Below are 23796 nucleotides of genomic sequence, written 5' to 3'. Positions count from 1 at the left end.
ATTTAGACAGCAAGAAGAGTATTATCTGGGCCAAAATAAATGCCCTACCAAACAAATTAAATATTTACTTTTACCTCTTAGAGAATACATTTGGGTTTAATGGTCACAAAGCATACTCAACTTTATAAATAGCTCTCGGTCTTGATTTTCCTTGTATGTGTGTCCATTGTCAGCCATTTGAATTTCTGAAGGCTCTTTCTGAAGATATTTTTGGGGGCAGTCATCTCAGTGTAAAAAAGCTGGCACTCTAGAGAGTAGTCATAATGATATAATTATATCTGTGGGAAGCTGACTTATATATGGGTTTCCTGCTCACAGCATAAAAAGGCTACCACCTCTTGGCCAAGCACTGTGCCACTGTCTTCTTGCAACACAAGTAATCATACCAAACAAAGCAGAATTAATCGTTGGCCAGTCTCTTCCACTCCTTATCAATCTCGTTAGAGCACTTAATTGTATGTATGGATCAGGGTCCCCAGTGATGCGTAGCCCTGCCTTTAACTTTTCTGACCCCCACAATCTAAAAATATGCATATTTGTTATCATCTTTATCTTCATCAAGTTGAAGACATTCTTTATTATACAGAATTTAGAAATGCAGTGTGAGGGTGAAAGCAGAATGCAGTGGACATCTCCTCAGATTCTGGAAGCAGCACCATAGCTTCTTGGCACACAGCCTAACAAAGGCCCACTTCTGACTTTGAAGAGCTGCTGCAAACTCTCACCACCAACTATTCCTGAGAAAGCACACTAGTTATATTAATTATATAATAGGGAAACAATCTTTTGCTGCTTATAAATAGGGCTCTCGTTGGAATGGAGCACCTGAGAAAAAGGAATTTTGCTCATGTTTTCCTGAAACTGTATATTTTAATAAAACTTTTGGCTCTTACAGCTTCAGCTGCTCACTGTTGTTTCTCTACTAAATGTGAAACCTAAAACAGTCATAACATCTAGTTGTGATGTTACTGCTGCCTGGTTCCCGTTCAAGTTTTAAGAAGGCTGAGGCTCCCTTTTTCAAATCACATGCCCAAAGTTTATTCAACGCTAATACTTGGGCTCCACCTATGGGCAAAGAAAAGGAATGTTTTAACATCTATGTATCTATAGGTATGCAAGAGAGACTGTCCCGTGTGATAAAGTAATTTTCAGCACTACTACATACTCTTAAGTTCCCAAGCAGATCACCTGGTCAGACATTGAATGAATTCTAATATTGACTACTTGGAAGAGCTATCCATTCTTTAGTCCTAAACTCTACTGAGAGATATGGATATACAGTAGGTGCTTGTATATCTGACATTTATTACTTCAGTACTCTTGTATCCACTGCAGGTGGAAGTTTTTACCATTTTCCAATCAATTGCATATTTCTCTACAAATCCTATCCCTTGCCTTAGGCTTTTAAACCAAAACTTGAGGTAATGTGTGTTTTTCTCTTTGAAGGATTGAAATTCTGCTGGTACGTTAACTTCATACCAACTCTAAAAGCAGAACTAATCCAGTTCTAAAAGCAGAACTAATCCAGTAAGGATCTAATTTATCTTAAAGACAGCAACCCAATATTTTGCATAAGTCCAAAATAAAAAACTCACCAATTATATAGATACATTAATAAATTTTATTAATAACTTAACTATAAAGCATTCCTTTCTTTCTAGGTGAAATGTTTTCTTTTTCTTTCCATGATATTTGAAGAAGGCCTATAAAGACCGGATGGTATATCTGTGCTACAAATGTAATTTTTTCTTGACTTGTCTAAATACTGTTATATTTTGAAATGAGGGGAATATTCTTTTTTTTAATCTCTTATCCTTGCCCTTAAAAAAAATAACAGCTTTATGGAGATACAATTCATATACTGTACAATTCACCCACTTAAAGTATACAATTCAGTGTTTTAGTATATTCACAGATTTGTACAACCATCGCCATAGTCAATTTTAGAACATTTTCATCACCTCAGAAAGCACTCCCCTCCCCTTTAGCTACCATCCTCCTCCCCCCCACCCCCTATTTAACGCTAAGTAACCAATGGCCTACTTTCAGTCTCTACAGATTTTCCTGTTCTGGACATTTCATATAATAGAATCACATGTGATCTTTTGTCACTGGCTTTTTCTACCTAGTCCTTTTCTTATAGTCACTAGTTTTTTTAGGTTAATAAAGCCAAAATAAAGGTTCATTCATGTTGTAGCATGCATCGGTACCTCATTCTTTTTTTGTTGTAGTAAAAAACACATAACATAAAATTTATCATCTTAACTATTTTTATTTGTCCAGTTCAAGTGGCATTAAGTACATTAACATCGTTCTACCACCACTACCCATCACCAAAACTTTTTTATCTCCCCAAATTGAAACTCCATACTCATTAAGTGATAGTAGCTTCCTATTCCCCCCTCTCTCCTACCCCTGGCGACCACCATTCTACTTTCTGACTCTTTGGTTTTTAATATTCTAATTACCTCATGTAAGTGGAATCATATATTTGTCCTTTTGTGACTAGCTTATTTCACTTAGCATTATGTCTTCCAGTTTCATTCATGTTATAGCGTATGTCAGAATTTCCTTCCTTTTTAAGACTGAATAATATTCCTATATGTATAGACAACATTTTGTTTATCCATTCATCCATTAGTGGACACTTGGGTTGCTTCCACCTTTGACTGTTGTGAATAGTGCTGCTATTGAGGCAGGAAAGTTAGAATATGGAATAAAGGCCTCAAGCTCCACCCTCCCCTTTTCCATCTTGGCTGGAATATTTCAGACATGATCTTCACTGACCAGTAGTTCCCCCGCTTCCCCCACCTTAATTCTTAATTTTCCTTAATGGAGAGGACCACAAAAGAAAGAAATAGCTATCTGGAGAGGAGGGACAAGGATGAGCCTTGTGGGTAGTCACCCTGCCAGCATCAGACGCCAAGGACCACCCTATCCTCCCTGCCCCCTTGCCCAAATTTAATAAAATCCTTCCACCTAGAACCCATCTGCACCTTGTTCTCCGAGGTCACCCCCTCTCAGTTCTCAAATGTGTACTATTGCTTGGACGTGGGGAAAAAAAGATTTATTCATTTTCTTAAGATAGATTTCTAGAAGTGAAATTACTGGGTCAGTAGATATGAAAATGTTTAAGAATTGGCTTTTTAAAGTCATCTTTGGGTTGTGAAAGGATTGGTGACATGTTAACTTGAACACATCTTTGATAACTTTGTAGCTACTCACATTCAAATAATCCCTGCAAGCACTACTATTAATGGACTGAATCTTAATTTTTCATTTCTGACACTAGGGAGCATCGCTTCCTTCTGTCTCCTCTTCTGTGGGATAGAAATCAGGTGTGACTGAGCCCATATACCAGCCTTGTCAGACAAGCACATGTGCTCATCTTGTCTGTGACTGCCTGTTTAACAGTTACTCTCAACATCCTTATTTTGCTTCTTTTCTCTTCTTTCAGATGGAATGGGTCGAGTCCTTGCTCAAGATGTATATGCAAAAGATAACCTACCCCCCTTCCCAGCATCAGTAAAAGATGGCTATGCTGTTCGAGGTAAATATTTTGGCTTTCTTGAGTATCATCATAACTCACACTGTATCTTTTTCCCCTGATTTTTGGTTCAGCCCAGGCACCCAACAACTATTAAATCTGTTTCCCTCTTGGTTGTCAAAATAATTTCATTCACAGACAATGCAATTATCTACACCTATATATTTTCTGACACAATCTTGTTTAAAACTTTTCAGTGAAATTACTGTAGTTACTTGAAAATTCTTATCTATAAATATATGTAGAGTTTGATATTAAAAAAACACTATATTATTATTTATTCTTTCAGCCTTACACATACCAGATAGCAGACATCTTGCTTGGTCTGGGAAGTTTTTCACGTTTTCTAGTTGGAAGCACCTTATGGTATAAGAAAAAAGAGCAGGTTACTAACATAGGGATAAAGGAGGTGATCTTTTCTCCTGCTTTAAACTCAAACATCAATAAAGGCTTCATAAAAAGCAAGCATAAGGGAAACCTCTAATTCCCTGGAAGATGCCATATTTCAAATCTCGGAAGCCTCAGATGGTACCAGCAGCTCACGCCTTCAGAGTTGCCTGAGATTGCCTAAAGCTTAAAAGCAATGTGAAATAGCATTTGCCTGCCTAAAGTCCTATCTAAGAACCCAAAATGAAAATGCAACTGAATTGCTTAGAAACTATTATTGATTATTGATTATTAACCCAAGGCTTGTGCCATTGAAGAAATGTCTAAAAACATTTCCCAATTTATCAAAGGTGTTAAGAAGGCCAGTTTCTTTCTATATGATTATTTATGGAGTCTCTTACCTGTTTTTTTGTTGTTACTTTCCTTTTACTCAATCTAGCTTTTAAAATAATTTTCTCTTTTTTGTAATTAAATACATTAATTAATCTCCATGTTCCATCCCAATTTCTTAACAATATCTTTATGTTGGAGGCAATATAATAAGTGGTTAAGTGTATGGGCTTTGAGCAAAGTAAGAGTGATCTGGGTTCCAGTACCAGTTCCAACAATATAACTTTCAGCAAATTACCTAAACTTTTTGAGCCTCAGTTTCTCATTTCTAATATGGTGATAATTACAACAGTACTTAACCCCAACAGGTTGTTGTGAAGTTTAAATGAGGCTATAAAAAGCCTTACTGAAGTTCCTAGCACCAAAAAAAAACTTGATAATTGTTTTTTAATTATAGTAACTATTATTATCATTATTGTTATTATGATAAACACATTTACTTACACAGTCTCTGAAAAAAGTATAACAGTTATCTAAATTGTTAATCTCATATTCTATATAATTAAAATGATAAGGAGATTAATTCCTACTAATGTATGCTTTCTCAGGAACACTATCTTGGATGCAGCTCATTCAGCTTGATCTCACTAAATCAGAGATTTCTGAAAACATAAATAATAAATCCCTAACAAATTATTTCCCAATTTATTCCTTCTACAGTGTTTATTTTATAATGTATATTGTCCACAAATAAACTTATTTTAGTCTTTTGATAGCCTCATTGGCTCTTTTTGTTTCCTGTTCCCAATCTAAAATGGAAATTCTGTTTTGAACTTATAATTGGGAGCCATACAGTATTACTATAAAATCAGAATACAACAAACAGCTACAACAGATGAAATAGCAAAGGGACAAGAAAGTCTATTTTTTACAGTCTTTGTAATATAAAGTAGGAGAAAGGGAGAAAATAAATTATTTGAGGCAAAATTATTTTCAACTAGAACATTGTTCTGTGATTTTTGTATAAGATACTAGCAGCTTAATAAAAAGAAACTATTGCTCTTAGCCTTTCTAGTTGCCAGAAAGAGCACTTGGACCACATGAGCCATAAAAGAGCCTTTCTGCTATAGAATCTATCAAACTTTTATGTAAAGTTACCATGCAGCATCTTACTTTTTTGTTTTGAAGTGGTGGTATTTTAGACAGAGAAAAACATATAAAATGACATTTCTCAGTATAAAAGTTTCAACGGGTTATATATCACGCAGCTGATTCATATTACTTCTTTCCTGTGGAATATTGATAGTTCTCTAATATATGTACCATTTACCAGAGACATAACACATAACAGGTAACATTGTGGATATGGTTAAATCGCAAATTGGGAGTGGTTGGTTTATCTGTGTGTATATATATCAGCATCATAATTAAAGAAGCAGAAGTAATCGGTGAACAAAAAGGCATGGTCTCAGTCTTTTCTGTGCCAATAATACGGCACCGTCGCTGCTGGGTAAAGGAAGATCCTGAGGCTGCTGTGCGGTTCCTACCACTCTGCTCTGTGCCCTCCCCCTGCGCCCCATCCTCTGCTGCGTCCCTTCCCCACCCCTGTCCTTCTCCCTTGTCCTCCTCTGCCTTTGACTTAGGCCTTCCAGTAATAACCAGTGGCACCCGGGAACGTTGCTAACCTGCTAGGTGAAAAGAGGTTGCTAACTTGCTCTGGACCACTAAGCATTAGCCAGTACCCTTCAGACACATGGCATGAAACTCCAAGCCAGTTGGAGGATCACTTGCTTTAAGGTATGTGGGTTGAAAAATTCAAGAGAGTAAAAAATGACTAAGAAAATAAATAGGAACAGCTTTTTTAAAAAATAAGATAGAATAGAATGTGAAGAAGAAAGGAATCAAGTGATGATTACTTAAATAATAGGAAGAGCTGTGACCTAATTAGGGAGTGAACTTGAAAGATAAAAGGAAATGAAAGCATGTTATCAATTAGAATCAGATTCTTCATCTTTTTAAAGTGTTATTTCTCCCTTCATACTGATTAAGTCAATCATCTTGATGCACTCACACTCTCCTATAGAGATAGGGGTGGGTGCACATTGTCTCACAGTTTCCTTTTTTTTTTAATTACAGTTTACTTCAATATTATTTTGTATTGGTTTCAAGTTTACAGCTTAGTAGTTAGACAATCATATACTTTACATAGTGTTTCCCTCAATATTTTTAGTACCCAGCTGGCACCATACACAGTTAATGCAATGTTATTGATTATATTTCCTATGCTTTCCTTTACATCCCTGTGACTATTTTGTAACTACCAATTTGTACTTCTTAATCCCTTTACCTCTTTCTCCCAGTCTCCTTCCCCTCAGACAACCACCAGTCCACTCTTTGTGTCTGTGAGTCTGTTTCAATTTTGTTTGTTCACTTATTTTGTTCTTTAGATTCCACATATAAGGGAAATCATATGGTATTTGCCTTTCTCTGACTGACTTATTTCACTTAGCATAATACTCTCTAGGTCCATCCATCCTGTCTCAAAAAAAAGTACCAGTGGTGTATTTCACAGAACTAGAACAAACAATCCAAAAATGTATATGGAACCACAAAAATCCTGAATAGCCTCAGCAATATTGAGAAAGAACAAAGTTGGAAGTATCACATTACCTGATATCAAACTATTCTACAAGGCCATAGTAATCAAAACAGCATGGTGCTGGCATAAAAAATAGACATATAGATCAATGGAACAAAATAGCCCAGAAATAAACCCATGCCTATGTGGTCAATTAATATTTGGCAAAGGAGGCAAGAACGTACAATGGGGTAAAGATGGTCTAGTCAATAAATAGTTCTGGGAAAATTGGACAGGTATCATACATATAAAAAAATGAAACTAAACCGCCTTCTTATGTAATTTCTTCTTAGATGTTAATATAGACAAAAGATATCTCAGAATTCCAGATTGAGCTTTCTTGAAAATGTTTAATTTGAAAGGCTTATCCCTTCAGAACTTGTTTTGGGATCATTTAGAAAAAGGGAAAGTTCTGAACCAAGCCAGTAATTATTTTGAGAACCAAATGTTGCAAACAATTCGGGTAGGATGTATTAAAAGAAGTCCTTGCCACTTGGGTAAAATAAATTTTAAAGTTTTTTTCTTTTTTACTTTCTGATTGAAATACATGCTTAGGAAATTACAGAAAATCAAAAAGAACATTAAAAATTACCCGTTATCTCACTGCCTAGCAACTATTATCATTTTGTTGTACTTCCTATCAGTGGGTTTAACTGCATACTAAAATTCAGTATAACCTTTTCTTCCCATTTATTTATCAGTATAACCTCTTTGATTTAGAGCTAATTCTTAGTCTTTCATGGAAGTCATGTTCCAGGATTTTTAGTTTGCCCATTCAAAACTTCTTTGGCCACAGCTGGTTCTCCAGCTCATTTGACAGCCCATTGCCTTCCACTATAGGACACTTCAGATGAAGAGGGCTTTATGATGTGGAAATATTACTCATGTGAGCAGAGAGGTAATTTGGAGTAATTAATTTTAATTAATAATGTATTTACGGAAATATCTATTTTCCCAATACTAAGAATAAATGGGCATTTTTATCTTGGAAGATAATGGTAAATGATATAAAATGCCTTTTCACTCATCTGTCCTACTCCTAGCTCCCTGCTTTCCATAAGAAAAGGCAACATATTTAAAATTCCAAACAACTCACCTGATTTAATCCCTCAATATAATTGCAGCAAGTATTAATCCTGTTGTGCTAGTTTTGTTACCTTCCCTTTCCCCCACCCCAACTCTTTCTATAATCTTAATTTTAGTGTACACATAAATATTATTACCATATTGCCTATCATCCTGGTCTTAGACAGTTTGGTTCCATCAAACTAAACAAATTCTTAATCTCTCTGCCCTTTTCTCTGTTGAAAATATTTCCTAGGATCCCTGAAAGTTATGCTGCTCTCTGTAGTCTTACTTTATTCACTCCTAACCTGGAAATCATTAGACTCTTTACTGTTGTAAATAAATAAATAGATATAAAGTGTTTCAAGAAGTTTAAAGAGAGCTCACATATTGCCAGAAAATGAAAATGAGTGATAATCATATGGCAAATGGCTTGGGGAAGATTATTTTGTATACATTGCCACAATGAATAGTTATCTAATGGTATCAGTTTTATATCAAATGATATAATCAGAAATCTTTACATAAATAGGTAAACAAGACTAAAAACTGTTTTCTGAACATTAACAAAAAGCTTCAGGATCTAGCATCAAGCATAATGATACAGTGTATTTGCTGTTAGGGTTTGGTTTATATTACTTTTATCGTTTCCTGCAAATTAAATTCTACAATTACAAAACAGAAAAGAAAGCTTATTATCAGAAATGTCAGAATTGTGGAGAAAGATCCTAAGCCTTTACAGAAATCCTTGGAATCCATCTATCTTTTCTAATGGCGTACTGTGGTTTACTTAATTTTTTTTAAGCTTTAGGTTCATATGCCACCATTCCTCCACTTCAGCTCCCTCACACCCAAGCTTGTAGAATTCAACTTGAAAATGGCAACTTTTATTTGTCTCTTTAATAGATATTTTTCAGTAAATATCAACAAGTTAGATAGATTGGTTATTCTTTTCTATCTTTATAAGAAATAGTAAATTTCTTATAATTTGGAATACTATGCAGCTATTAAAAAGAAGTATATTTTATCCTTTGGCACAGCATGGAAGGAACTAGAAAGTATTATACTAAGTGAAATAAGCCAGTCAGAGAAGGACAAGTACCACATGATCTCACTTATATGTGGAATGTAATAAACTGATGAACAAAATGGATCCAGAGACATAGAATAATGGAACAGACTGAGGGATCTCGGGGGGGGGGGGGGGGGGGGAGAGGTTAATCAAAGAACTTTAAATAAATTAATGAAAGAACTTTAAATAATAAATAAAATACAAAATTATTTGGTTCATTTGTATTTTCCAAATTTTCTACAAGAAACATGTATTCTATCAACAATTATTATTTTTTAATAAAATATTGTTTAAAAGTTAAAAAAAAAGAAATAGTAAATTTCGGTGTTAATATAAAATCAGGACTTCTGTTGTTGTTCACTGATTATTTTATTCCTTGAGTTTTATTCTGAATGTGTCTATATTCAGTTCAATCTTCTCTGCTCCTCAAAAGAGTAGTCCCTCAACCAGCAGCAGCAGCAGCTTGTTAGAAATATAGAACCTCAGGGCCTATTCCAGACCCACTGAATCAGAATCTGTATTTTTAACAAGATCTGCAGATAATTTATATGCACATTAAGGTCTGAGAAGCACTATTATAAGGGAAATATAGTTTTTGAAAGGTTCCAAGAACCTTCTATAATGTTTGTTGACTGAGCCTTCCTTGGCCAGAAGTATAGAGGCCTGTTTCCCCGGGCAAGGTGGAGAACATAGTTTAAGAGAGCAGGTTTTCTCCCCAGTCAGTGCACTGTCCTTAATTACAAAGGATCTTGCTGCTTAGAATCACTTATGGGCTCTTTCAGATGTTGGCCTCCCTGACACTCTATACCAGACTTGCTCCAGATTATCTCCAGTGACATTTATTTAGAGCATTCATTCATGCATGCATCTTCCTAAAATGAATCTTTGGAGCCACACTCATTTATTTACTGAACATTTTTAATACTTCACATGTTGAACATTTATAGAATACCTATTATGCAGCAAGTTCTAGGGATCCCCCTGAGACAAATAAGCAAATAATTGCAAATACATTAGGAAGCCATAATTAGAATTTCTTCAAGAATATACTAGAGAAACAAGAGAGGAAGTAGGTGACTCTTAAGGAAGGGGAGTCAGATATGACTTCATGAAGACAATGACATTTGAATTGAGTCTTGAAAGCTAAGAATTCTTTCGTCAAAGACAGAGATAAGGGAAGGACACTCCAAGTAATGGAAGTAGCGTATGTTATGGAGCTAAAATATGAGTCATCTTGAGGAGCTACAGTACTAGAAGTTGAGAGTGGCTGGAGTATAAGATATAAGGAGGACATGAACCAGAGGCCTTTACACATACTGCTCTCTTTAGGTGAAGATCTTTAGATGGAGCATTTCCACTTCATATCTATCTCCATCTCTCAGAGCATTCTCTCTCCCTCCTCTGCCTCCCTCTCTTGCCATCTCTCTCTCACACACACACTCCAACCTTTTGCCTACTCAGCCTTCTTCATCCTTCATATTCAAATCAAAAATGGTTTTATCAGGGTGGCTTTCCTTTACCCTCCAGTGTAGTTCGGTACTTTCATTGTGTGCTCTCATAAAACCATGTTCCTTTAAAATGGTCTTCATTTGGGTTTATATATTCATTAATATGATTGTTTGATTAATATCTATCTCCCCTATTACATCAGTGGCTTAAAGAGTTTTATTTTAACCACACTCATAGGAAGGCACACATTAAATACAGTATATATTACAAGCCAATGATATAAACTCATTAAACATATATAATACATATAAATAGACATATGCACACATATATAAATAAAAATAAGTTTCATGAAACAGTATTTATCCTTACCATGTGTGATGAATATACTTTCTATTCTTTTTCATTTAAAAAAATTGTTTTCAAGTTAATATTAGAGCACACCTCCATTTGTGATCCCGAGTTTAAAAAACATTGCAACAGACTGGCACTGCATTAGAATAGAAACAATGTCTGGTTTACTCTTTGCTCAGCACCTTTGTGACACTTGGGGCATAGAAGGCACTCATTAGAAATTTAGTGAATGAATGAAAGGAATGAAAAGCTTTAAAAGGTATTAATATTTTTAAAGACTGATTATCCCCATTTTTATCAACAAGAAAACTGAAGGCTCAAGAAAAGTTTAGTTATTTGCTGAAAGTCCTGAGGCTAATACTGGTAGAACCAGGATTCAGATTCAGCTTTGTTTTACTCTAAGAACCAGGATTCAGATTCAGTTTTGTTTTGCCCTTGTGCAAAGAAGTAAAAGGAGAAAATGTCTAGGTTTTTACTGTGAGATGGCAAGCTGGTAATATCTTTACTAGAACAATAAAAAATAAATTTATTCACATTTCAGATGCAGTTAGTGCAGAACTCTTAAAGATAATTGACTTTTTAAATTTTCTGCAGTAAGAAAATCATTATTTGCTTTAAAATACTGCAAAAGCCCGGCTGGGCGTGGCTCAGCGGTTGAGCGTCGACCTAGGATCCAGGTGATCGGGGTTCGATTCCCAGTCAGGGCACATGCCTGGGTTGTAGTCTCCATCAATGACTCTCTCATCATTGATGTTTCTGTCTCTCTCTCTCCCTTCCTCTCTCTGAAATCAATAAAGATATATTTTACCAAAAAAAAAAAATACTGCAAAAATAAGTGGGGGAATAGATGAAACAAGATTGGTATAATGTTGATAATTGTTTAAACATTTGTTTAAAATTGTTCACTTCAAAAAAAGTTCTAAAAAAAAGAAGAACCTATGAAAACAGCATAAGAAGAATAGTACTACAAGAAAACTGTTCTCTTTCTTACAAGTAAGCACTGACAACACAATGACTCAAAAAACACAAGAAAGCCAAGATTTATTAACTGAGATAATGTCTATAAAGCATGAGATACATCTTTGTACATAGAAGATACCCAATGTTAATTCTTGTCTCTCTCCACAATAGGTCAACCAAAGCCTGTGCAAAAAGAGTGGGTCATTATAAAAAGTATTATTTATAAGCCTTTAGTAAAAAACAACATTTTAGTCACATAGAAAAATAACAAATTTCATATGTCCTTTTTAAAAATAAGGAAATTTATTATTTATCAGCATGATTGCAAATATTATTAAAATAGTCCTATAGAAAGCATCATCTTTTCTATATATGTGTCCCAAACCCTTGCTGTATACACATAATACAGAACTTATGGTCCTAATCATAAAACTCATTAGATAGACATTGCCTTACCAGTAGTATTGGTCTGAAATCCATATCACATGTGAAGAAAACCCTTTTGAATACATTTATCTCTAGGAATATTTTTTATCAGTCATTAATATACTGTATGTAAAAAAAATGGATAAGAAGTTTTTTCCATCTCAATTTTGAAAGGGTTTATTTCAATTTTAAAATAGTCAATGGAAAAATGTGATGCAGCACTGCCTATGCATTCTGATTCAGGAATAGCATTTTGACACATTATAAAATATATTTTAAAAATATATATATACACATACACTGTTCTGGGAATTAAGAGACTGGATTTTAGTCCTAGCTCTACCACTAGTTAGAGCTTGTTCAATGTACTTAACCTTTTCTACCTGAGTTCCTTTATTCTGCAACTCATTTCCTTCAAATGTCAAGAGAAGAAAAGAACGTATGTTCTTCCTACTTCACTGGGTTATTATGAAGATCAAACCGAGTGGTAAATAAAAAATAGTATGAAATAGTTAAAAATTTTATAGAAAGTGGAGAAATATATAATATCCATGAGCATGCACACACACATCACACATATGTACCCATGAATAAGGTGGTATTTATTTAGGAAGACAGGCAAAAAGAACTTCCTGTTTAAAGAGTACATATGTGGAAATTATCGAGCAACAGGAAGACCACCTCAAGTGACACCATGAAAGGACACAAATTAGGAACACTTCTATTGGTACTTGTGAGTTTTGGATACCAAAGATCAAACCAGGAGTAACAAAGCCATTGTCTGGCTCCTCTAGGAGATCAGAAACGTATCCCTTTCCTGAAGCCTTATCTGATCATTTGAGTCAAATTTTAGAATTCCAACACTAGGTTTTTATTCCCTGCTGTAGGTCCATTCTGATGTTTGTTTTTGGTTCTGTTCATCTCACAGCTGCTGATGGCCCAGGAGATCGTTTCATCATTGGGGAATCCCAAGCTGGTGAACAGGTGAGATTCATAGGCCTAACAGGCCCTAAAGATTTCAGTTTCATGGATTTTCATGATCTACTTCTAAGTTTCTACCATCATTGTAAGGGAAATCTTAGGGATTAGTATGAAATAATTAAAATTTTTAATTAATATGAAATAGTTAAATCTTTCTTAGCTGAAAGAATCTGCATTTATTAATATATGTCATGGTGTTGCTGGTATGTCACAGACATGACCACAAACATTTTCCAGCCCTGTGATTGGATCATTCTTTCTTCTTGTATGAACATCAATGTTCTGAATAGAGCTACCTTCCAGAAGTGTTTTTAAAATTGCATGAAATGCTTAGGGAACTGCAAATAGTTTGTGGTAGTCACAGCCTAGTATACATAGGGGTAGGTAGCAGATTGTTAAGGGCTTTGTGGACTTCTTAAGCTTTATATGCCAGTTAAGACCACTGCTGTACTAGAGAACTAGGAGCACAGGAAAAGTGAAACTGAAAAGTTGCCAGCTTCTTGTAAGTTCTTATAAGTTTGATGGGATAAAAGATCAAAACTATACAAGAAAATGGGTGGGTTTTTTATTGTTTTGTTTTTTTCAAATTACCTGTGATGTCCTTTATCTATAACTTATTTATCATACAGATGAACCAAATTGCTCACTTACTGAAAGTACATACACTTGTGCATTGGGGTGCTATTGCATACACTGAAACAGTGATTTACAAAATGCTGTCTTGTAACAAAATAATTGACCTTAAATATCTTATAGTTTGATCCTATTGATTATCACTGGGCATTTTCAAATGAAATATTATTTAATTATACGGTGCTATCATTGGACAAAGCTCAAAAAATCCAATCAGTACCTTCATTAAGGAAAAAATCAAGATTTAAACTGTTTACTTTATATAACACATATAAAGTATATTAATAAAAATGAAAAGAACTAGTTACTAGTCTTAACAATCTAAAGGAAATACTTCACATATTGCTAGAGTTTTTCAGTTGATTCAATTTAATTGTAGTTTATATGTCTACTCTAAGTGGATATATAAATGTTTTTATATATCCAATAATATCTTTTACATTGGATTTAATATAAGTAAGCTGGTAGTAATCTTTCATCTACCACTTAGAATGACTAGTCCTGGAGAGGAGCCAAATTTTTTTATTTAATAATCACACACAAATATTTCTTAAGTGTTGGTTTAAGCCAAGAAGTAGAGAAAATTACAGGTACAACCACAATAAACCTTAAAGTATATTTACAGAATATGGTGCATTGAACTCAACTAAGTTAAGGCAGGGCTCCAGGCTAACACACTTCAGCTTAAGAAACAGCTACTCTGAAACTCACTTTAGGATTTACTTTTGCCTTAGCCAAAAAAAAGCACTTTCAGCAATGAAGGACCTATTTAGGCTTATATTAAATGCCTGTTCCACAGTCTCAGAAGATTGTGTTGGCATTAGCATCTCTACTAAAAAATACATATATCAAATCTTTAATGCTTTTCGTTAAAAATCACTGTACTGCAAAAATGGGCATATACAGTGTATTAAGATATGTCCCAGACAATAAGTAGTAGTAGTATCTGGGGTTGAAAATTAAAGAAGAAATTTTAATGTAATGGGCCCTAAACTTTTCATTTTAAATCCCATGCATTACCTTAGTAGAAGATTACATTAAAATACAACAATGCTGAATAAGCCTGGAATGTCTTTTATTCAAATAACAGAATAAGGGGATACATAGTTCAGTCCCAAGAATCTGTTTCTCCAGTGACTGTGGGAGAAAAGCAGGAAGAACACTGGAGCTATAAGTCACAAAGGATTGCAAACTTCATGTAGTTGTTGTGGTAATGAGATTATTCATGTTCATGTGTTCATTCTGGAAATATTTATTGACTACCAACTTTGTGCCAGACACTTTCTAGGCTTTGGGATAGTAGAGCAATAAATATGTCTGGAAAGGGGAGATTAAGGAGATTAATGCAGGGACTATATCTAAGATATATATAGGGTTAAGGGAAACTAATGAAGAAATATGAAACACCAAGAGGCTAACAGTGAAACTCCATTACCACCTCTAGGTCTGAAGGAGCAAAGGGAAAGAGTGGTACCTGGACCTGTGGGGATTCATAGCTATGGGACAGGGTCACCTGTCAGTAGTAGAGATGACATAGCCTTCACCAAACTGCAGCCCAGCAGGGAAAGAGCAAGGGGAATACAAACCCGACTTTTCTCTCTCTTCTACCTTCTAATTTCTTTTTGGCCCCTCGCATTGGCTTTACCTAACCAGAAGCCAGTGATGGGAACCTGGTTGAAATAGTCCATAGAGTTCAGCCTTCTGGGCCACAGCACAGGTTAGTATGATGATGCCATCTGGAAAGGCAAACAGAAAATAAAACAAATTCCTGTCTTTTGTTAGGCTTAGATTATTATATAAATAGAATGTAATGATGCACTTAACACTGTACTTAACATAGATTGAGGGTTCAATAATATTATCTATTAGTGGTATTGTTTGTAGCAGTAATAATGAAAGAAGCTTTTTAAGACTGTTCTAATAAATAAATTTCAAGTTTTACTTCAATTGTATATCCAGTGGAGAGGTATATTTCCTTAGCCATTGCCTAAAATTGTTTTAATCTGTTAAAAAGTACATAGCTTAAAATGTACCACTTTAATCATTTTTAAGTGTTCAGTACAGTTGTGTTAAATATATTCACATTATAACCTAAGGGTTTAAATAAATGCTTATGAAGCAGATATCTTTGGAAAGGTTTTTTATTGGGGAATTAATATTATCTCAGAATTTTATGTTAGGGCAAATTTGAAGCATCTTTCCCCCAATTCTGACCTAAATCATGGCCAATGACAAGTGACTCTTCTGAGGCCAGATCAAAACCATCAGATGGATCTTACAGAAATATGTTTTTCCCTGGGCTAGATGTTTGCCAGGTCCTCTGATCAGTCTCCTATACTGTTCCCATTGAGAGTTCAGACAGTGAAAATCTCAGATATAATGTTTAACCCAAATCATTACAGACACTACAATCATTTTAAAATTATTTAATTACATTTGCTAGAAAGATTTTAGAAAGATTTTCAAGAGCAATAATTGATTTTTCTGACTTTCCTATGTTTAACCTAAAAGTTTAGTTTTAGGTTACTACATTTCTCAAATATCAGAACTTCAGTAAATGACTAACATGCTGGTTTTTCATAACTGTCATTCATAAAATCATGATGCATGGCTTTTTTTTTCTTAAGGACTCTCAAGTCACTTAACATATATTAAGAAAATTCACATTATTTGAGCAAGACTCAGTAGTGGCAAATGTAAGTGGCAGTTCTTGAAAAGGAAAACAGAGCACCAAAAAAGGCACCTAATGGTCATTACCATAAATCAAGTTAAAGCCTCTTGGTGCGAGTATACCTGTTTGTGAGGAGCTTTCATTACATTGGCCCAAAATGAATAAGACTGTACGATTTTCCTTTTATGGTTTGTTTCTAAAAATGTTACATCTCCCACAGGAAAATGTTACTTTTCCTTTGCAGCAGTAAAGTAAATCAACTCTTTCTTACATGTTTGTATTTCCAGCCAACCCAGACAGTAATGCCTGGACAAGTCATGCGGGTTACAACAGGTGCTCCAATCCCCTGCGGTGCTGATGCAGTAGTACAAGTAGAAGATACCGAACTTATCAGGGAGTCTGACGATGTACGTCATCACCAGGTCTCATCGTTACACTCCTGCGGCAGTATTTTTAGTTTATTTTCTGCGGTGTTTTTTTGGTTATGTTAGGATCTTACAATGTAGTGAATGGGTCTTCACTAAATAATGAATTGCCTTAGGCTTGAAAATCTTTTGTTATAAGAGACTTTTTTCTGATTATTACTGTGATTATAGCAGAATTTGAACCACATTTGATCCTAGAAATTTCACATGCAAACAAGGAAAGAAACTGCCTCAAGATAGAAGAGCAGAGGTATTAATTGTTGGCATACCTTCTAACTGGGAAATTTGTTCATCCACACCAGCTTCTTATAAAATGTGAAGGAGAATTTACTAGAGAAGAATGTAACAAAGAACACTTGGGCAAGTTCTTGAATGTAACACTAAGCCAAATATTTGAACCAAAATCACACTCAAATCTAGTATTTAGTTTTCAGGAAAATCTGTGATACCAAATGACAGCCTGGAAATGTTAAATTGATGCCAGTACCCCCTCTATTGCCTGAAATAAAGGACCCTGTAATCTTTTTTGGTCTAAGGCCTGCTTAGAAACTAGTGGCAGGTATTGAAATCAGAGGATCAGCCACCAATAAAAAAAATTGTTTCAACCAAAGTCTTAATGACTGGCTGTCTTACTTGTTTTGTGTAAAAGTTTAAGATAGCTTATTTTTAAAAGCCAGAGTTAAAAATAGTTATATTCTCCTGGTCTGGCATACAGTAAAATTTGTCCATGCTGAGAGACAGTCACTTTTCCTGACCTGGGAATTTTTTAAATCATCTTCCCACATGTAAGGCTTATAAAATTCAACTCTTGGCATGCAGATCACATTGCTTGCTGTTAAAATTGTCCAGCAGATTTATTGGCATCAGGGAAGCCAGCAGAGCATTGAAATGCAGAATACATGCCTCCACAGACTCTGCCAGATGACATGACACAGTTCCAGTTTCACAATATTATTCACAAACCCGTAAATGTAAAATTGATGATCACTGTTCGTTTACAGAAATTTACTACCAGACAAACTATAAGTCCTTCACTGAAATTCTTGCAGATATTTGGGAACCTTGGTATAGTAATGAACCCATGATTCATGGAAACAGAAGAGATAGGTTATCTCCTTACACATTCACTGTATCTATTAAAGTAGCCAAATATATGTACAGGATGGGGCAAAAGTAGGTTTATAGTTTTGAGTACACGAAACATGGAGTTTATTTTTATATTATTATTTATTGTATTATTTTCCATATGCACATTACATATAAATAATATATATAAAATTATTTTTCCTTGAGAACGCTACTTACAAAGCAAGACTCAATGTTTTTTAATTGGTGTTTTTTTAAGACAATTTGTTTTGTTTTGTTTATATATATATATATATATATATATATATCTTTATTGATTTCAGAGAGAGGAAAGGAGAGGGAGAGAGAGATAGAAACATCAGTGATGAGAGAGTCATCGATCGGCTGCCTCCTGGAGATTGAGCCCGCAACCCGGGCATGGGCCCTGACCGGGAATCGAACCCCCATCGCCTGGATCCTAGGTCGATGCTCAACCGCTGAGTCACGCCCGGCCGGGCTAATTGGTTTCTTTTTTAAAAGTGTGAAAATATTTTATTTATTCCTTGGCATCAAACCTAATTTTGCAGGAATCTGTGGTAGAAATTTATTTCAAAGAGTTTAGCAAATGATTTTTTATTTCTCTGTATTTGTATATATATTCTGGGCCTATCTGATGACAAAGGCATTGAGTAGCTAAATTACACTGATCAGAAATTCTGTTAGATTTTTCTGTTTGAAGTGGCATGACTTCCTTATTATAGGGCACTGAAGAACTTGAAGTACGAATTCTGGTGCAAGCTCGGCCAGGCCAAGATATCAGGTAAGTTGATAACATATAAAATATGTAGCCAACTTCTCTTTCTGCATGATCATGAACTCAGGGGAGAATGGCAATTGTAAATCCACAGTTCAGTCAAATAACCATTAGCTTTCAGGATATTTAACAAGAAGGAAAATTAATTTTCTCAACTCTACATCCCATGTCTGCCCTGCCTACATTTTCATGGAGATAGTAAAGGCAAATGAAATAATTAAAAGCAAAGAGCCCTGGCCGGTTTGGCTTAGTGGATAGAGTATCGGCCCACAGGAGGCAACCAATCCATGTGTCTCTCGCACATTGATGTGCCTCTCCCTCTCTTCCCCTATCCTCCCCCCCTCTACTCTTTCTAAAAAAAAATCCATGGAAAAATATCCTTGGGTGACAATTAAAAAAGACAAACTAAATATGAGGCCACTGCCCTACCATGACGAGGACATGTACTTTAAATTACTTTTCTTACAATGGAATATATTTACCCTGATTTCATTAATGCTAATTTGCTCAAATCTCCCTGTGACACAGCGACACTTTTCCCATCCCTATGTCTGGAGGCCAAGGTGAATGGGTTTCTGCAGACACGTAACTGGACCAACCTCAGGGGACCAAATAGAAATTATCTCCATGACTGTAATCTCATTAACATTATTCTCCTTCCCACAAAACTAACAAGCTATAGATTTTTTTATCATTAATGCCATATAGTTTCTTGCCTTATATTAAAGAAAGTTTGCAATTGGTGGTTTTGACAGTAATGTGGTACGAAGCAATTTGTAATTTTCAAATATGAAGTAACATATTCCTGTTTAGACAGAAATATAAATTCTATTTCTGTCTTCTGTTGTATGATTTACTATTTTTGATTTAAAAAGCATGGAGTTTTTAAAATCTCTTCATTTCATTATTCTGCTCCTGCGTCATCTCCTAACATTTTTCTCCCCTTGAGTGTCCTCTTTCTCTGACACTAAGGTTTCCCTCTGAATTGAGAAAATATTATTCTTACTCATCGTGCTTATGGTTCTGCTTTGACTTTCAGACCCATCGGCCATGACATTAAAAGAGGGGAATGTGTGTTGGCCAAAGGAACCCACATGGGCCCCTCAGAGATCGGTCTTCTGGCAACTGTAGGTGTCACAGAGGTTGAAGTCAATAAGTTTCCGGTGGTTGCTGTCATGTCAACAGGGAATGAGGTAAAAAAGGAGGTGGGGGGAATGAGTCTTTCAGATAAAAGTATTTCTGACATCTATGTTGTAAATAGAACATTGTGGGTTATAGATATTACCTCATTCCTGTAACAGGGAAATAAAAATTAGCCGCAGGATAGTTCAAATACAGAAGATGAGAAGGAAGGACTAGAAATTACATATAAATAATCCCTTCCATTTATTAGGCTGAAATATCACAACCAGTGGCCTTTCCACACATGCAGTGCATATAAACAAAGAATGTTGACTGATAGCTATAGATATTCAGCTGTACCAACTCAGTACTTAGTCTTTTAGGACAATGAATTGTGCCCACTCTGCTGCTGTGATGTAGGCCACCTCTGTGTGGGAAGAAACTCAGTGACTGGGATACCATGGCTAGCCTTCTTCCGGCTAAAATTCCATGTGATCTTTATCACCAGGAAGGGTTTGATAATCGGGTTTTTGTTGTTTCTCTAAAGATAGCATCTCTAGTGGCAAGCTATTTAAAAGGTATCAAAATGTTATCTCAGCCCTGATTTAGGAAGGGGAATTTAGTCAATCTTTTTCTGAGAACTCTTAAAAAACTTCCTATTCCCTGTTTTTCTTAGGTTATACAAAAGTTCAGTTGGAGGCTCTAAGGTCAAATTTGGAATATTGAAAAGTGAATCTGCTGGAAATGCAAAGCCTAAGATCAGAATCAGAAACTCTTGATATTTTTAAAATTAATTCCTTTAGATCTTACTATTTAACAGGATTTCTTTCTCTTTCTTTCTCTCTTTTAAGCTCTTTGTTCTAAAAATAAGCCATTTGTTACCATTACTTTTAATTTCTTAGAGCCTTGGAAATTAACATTTTCAAGGATCTCTGTATTACCCTTATAGTTCTTTTGGAAAGAGCAAAAAAAAAGAATAGAATATTTTGTTTTGCTAATGGAGAGATAAATCAACATTCCAAATTTGCTTACTTCCCCGTATTTGTGTACTAGTCATTCCCTAAAAGTAGTGATTCACCCCAAACATTATTTTCAATTGATTACATAGTGATGATTTTAATATCCCTAGGACCAACTGACAGTGTTTAGCGTCAGAAAGTAATTTATTTTAAACTTAATGAACTATTCTTATTTGTGATTTATTTATGTTTTGTATATCAAAGTGAGTTCATGGGGTTTGGGAAAGCTAAATAAAATGAGCAAACTCATAAATAACTAGTTATTAGGCAACTTTGTTTCAGCTATATTTCTTGTATTTTTCCTGATGCTTTTGTAGGGCTGGGCTTATATTCTCAGTTATCCCCAGAGTATATTGGCAGTAATTTTTAAAGCTATCCTTTATACTCTTTATTAGAACTATTTACTGGTAATAGGGAAAGGTAATGGGGTGAGAATAGAGATGGCACTTACATTATGGAATCTAAGGAAGAACTTGTAGCGCTAGTTTCCTGCCCTCATAGATTTGCTAATGCTTGGAGAGGCTTTGATAGATTCTGTGTGACCTCCTTCCCCTACTTTCTCTGGCCTACTGTATTACCATGGTTTTCCAAGGGAAAACTGCTTCTAATTTCTGTAGTCTCTGGTTCAGCGTAGCTGAACATTCCTCCCCTACTCCCATCCAAAGTTAACTGTTATTATGCTTCTCTATGATCATATAGTTTAGTTCAACAAATGTTTATTAGGTGCCTCTGTGAGTGGGAGTATACTGGAAACTGGGGATTAAAGAGATAAATAAAGTACAGTATCTCTCCTGAAGGCTTGAGATCCTCAAATAGAAAAGAGTAGAAAAAAATCATTCATTTTCAGAGAGGCCAAAAGAAATTACACTTGTCTATCTATGTGGCAAGTTTATAATTTTAGTCATTCATACCACAGCTCTCCTTTAAGTATTCACATATGTCCACTTCTTGAATCCAGTGTGGTATATTGATAAGCAGAACAGTGGCCTTAGGCAACCCAAAGAATGCCATACAAGGTGTCTCTGTATATCATATTTAAAACCAGCCCAGTATTTTGTGACTACATGAAGTTGTTCAGGATGAGGGAATTATTTCAGAATGGGGGAGGTATAGTTATAAACTGCAACTACCACAGAGTAGTCTCTGTAGACACTTGTTGATTTCAATAAACTATGTATGTTAAAATTTAGTTAATGCCCTCCAGTAATTGTAGGTATATGTTTCCAAAGTCATGTATTGGTTCAATTAACATTTTTTTAGCAACTAATTACATGCTGGAATGCCCACCAGAGGTTCTCTTATCTAAACATCAGACTTGTAAGATGTAAATACACTGTATTGTGAGCCAGTGTACTTAGATATTGAAAAGGAAACTCAGCATCAAGCAGGACAGCATCAGACTTTCTTCTTCAGTGGGACCAGTCCTCTTAGCAGTCCACAGAGCCATCCAAGAGTATTTTCTTTGCTCTTCAAGTGACATTCAGGTGCAGGGGAACAAGCTGACTTATGATAGAAGAATATGGGAGCCCACCAACTTAGAAGCTCCATGCCCTACATAGCAATTAGTATTTCTTGTAACAATCTTAGGCAACTTCCAGGGTCCTTACAAGAGAAATGCCCAGTTACCACATAAATGGAAGCCCAAAGCTATAGCTTCCCACTAGGTATTTATAGTTCATTTGTAGTTCCTTCCAGCACATATGCAAGTTATCATTTTTTTTATCATTTTTACCATAAGAAATGTTACCTAGTAACAAGCTGACATTTCGTCTTTATCAAATTTCCAGGGGAACAGAGCTAGAAAGTTAACCCAAGGTCAAGTTTGTCCTTAGAGATGGAGAAAGGTTTCATTAATCCTTTACCCTTCAGGGGCATTATCTGTAGAAAATTAGAAACCAATAGTAAAACTGACTACAAGTCATTCTGCTTTTTATTATCACTGTGCACTGGCAATTCTAAACATCAGTGGTAAAATGCTCCTCTCCAGTGGGACAGACCACTCCCACCACCCCCTCTTCCTTAATATGCCAGTGCCTCATGCCAGGCACTGTTCTGACTACTGGGAATATAGCAGCAAGCAAAGTAGACAAATCCCCTGCTCTTACAGAGTTTATATTCTAATGGGGGGAGGGGAAGGAGAGGTGTAGCCAATAAACAGACAAATAGTGGTAAATGTTATGAAGAAAAATAAAGGGTCAAATGATAAAGAGTGGTAGTAGAAGAGGTATGTACCAGATGGTCTCCCCTAAACAGTGAGGCAGGAAGCCTGAAAACTCTCTATCCCAGGCTGTCTTTCCAGCTGTGGTCCAGTAGGTTTTGCCATTGGAGTACATTAACATGATATTAGAAAGTAGAAAGAAATTACCAGAAGTATAAGCTCCTTGACTCTAAGTAACAGTCGCTTTCCCCCAGCAGCCCTGGGGATGATAGTAACTTCCTGCAGTTACTGATCTTTGGTAACCAATTCCCTGTATTAAATCCCCCTTCTCCCCTCCCGCCCTTCCATTTGAAATACCTAGAGGAGTTTTGGTTTTCCTGTCTGGACCTGATTGATAGAGTCTTCTATTTTATATAGGGTAATCAGGCCTCACTGATAAGGTGAAATTAAAGTGGAAATCAGAAGGCATTGAGGGCATATGTCATGTGAAGGGAATTGTGTTCCAAACAGCAGGAACAGCAAACAGAAAAGCCCTGAGGTAAGGTGCATGCTTGTCATGTTTGAGGAACAGCAAAGAGGTCAATGTGGCTGCAGTATAGAGGAAAAGGAGATGAGGTTGGCGAGGTAATAGAAACAAGACCATTTATTGTAAATAGCCCATTTTGAGGAAGGAAAACATG

General features: G+C 35.5%; 1 protein-coding gene across 2 annotated transcripts in view; it reads left to right on the top strand.

Annotated features, from left to right (window-relative positions):
- GPHN (gephyrin) overlaps positions 1-23796 on the top strand; it is a 351760-nt gene that overhangs the window by 286343 nt on the left and 41621 nt on the right. For both annotated transcript variants that reach the window (XM_087819798.1, XM_016223798.2), the window contains 5 exons: positions 3458-3550; positions 13157-13212; positions 16801-16920; positions 18765-18823; positions 19857-20010. In XM_087819798.1, coding sequence (XP_087675924.1) covers positions 3458-3550; positions 13157-13212; positions 16801-16920; positions 18765-18823; positions 19857-20010 — 482 coding nt within the window. The remainder of the gene's footprint in view (positions 1-3457; positions 3551-13156; positions 13213-16800; positions 16921-18764; positions 18824-19856; positions 20011-23796) is intronic.

This window comes from Miniopterus natalensis, chromosome 1 (assembly GCF_054644295.1).
Source record: "Miniopterus natalensis isolate mMinNat1 chromosome 1, mMinNat1.hap1, whole genome shotgun sequence".
Lineage (NCBI taxonomy): Eukaryota > Metazoa > Chordata > Mammalia > Chiroptera > Miniopteridae > Miniopterus > Miniopterus natalensis.
This window is presented reverse-complemented; position numbering and strand designations above follow the sequence as displayed.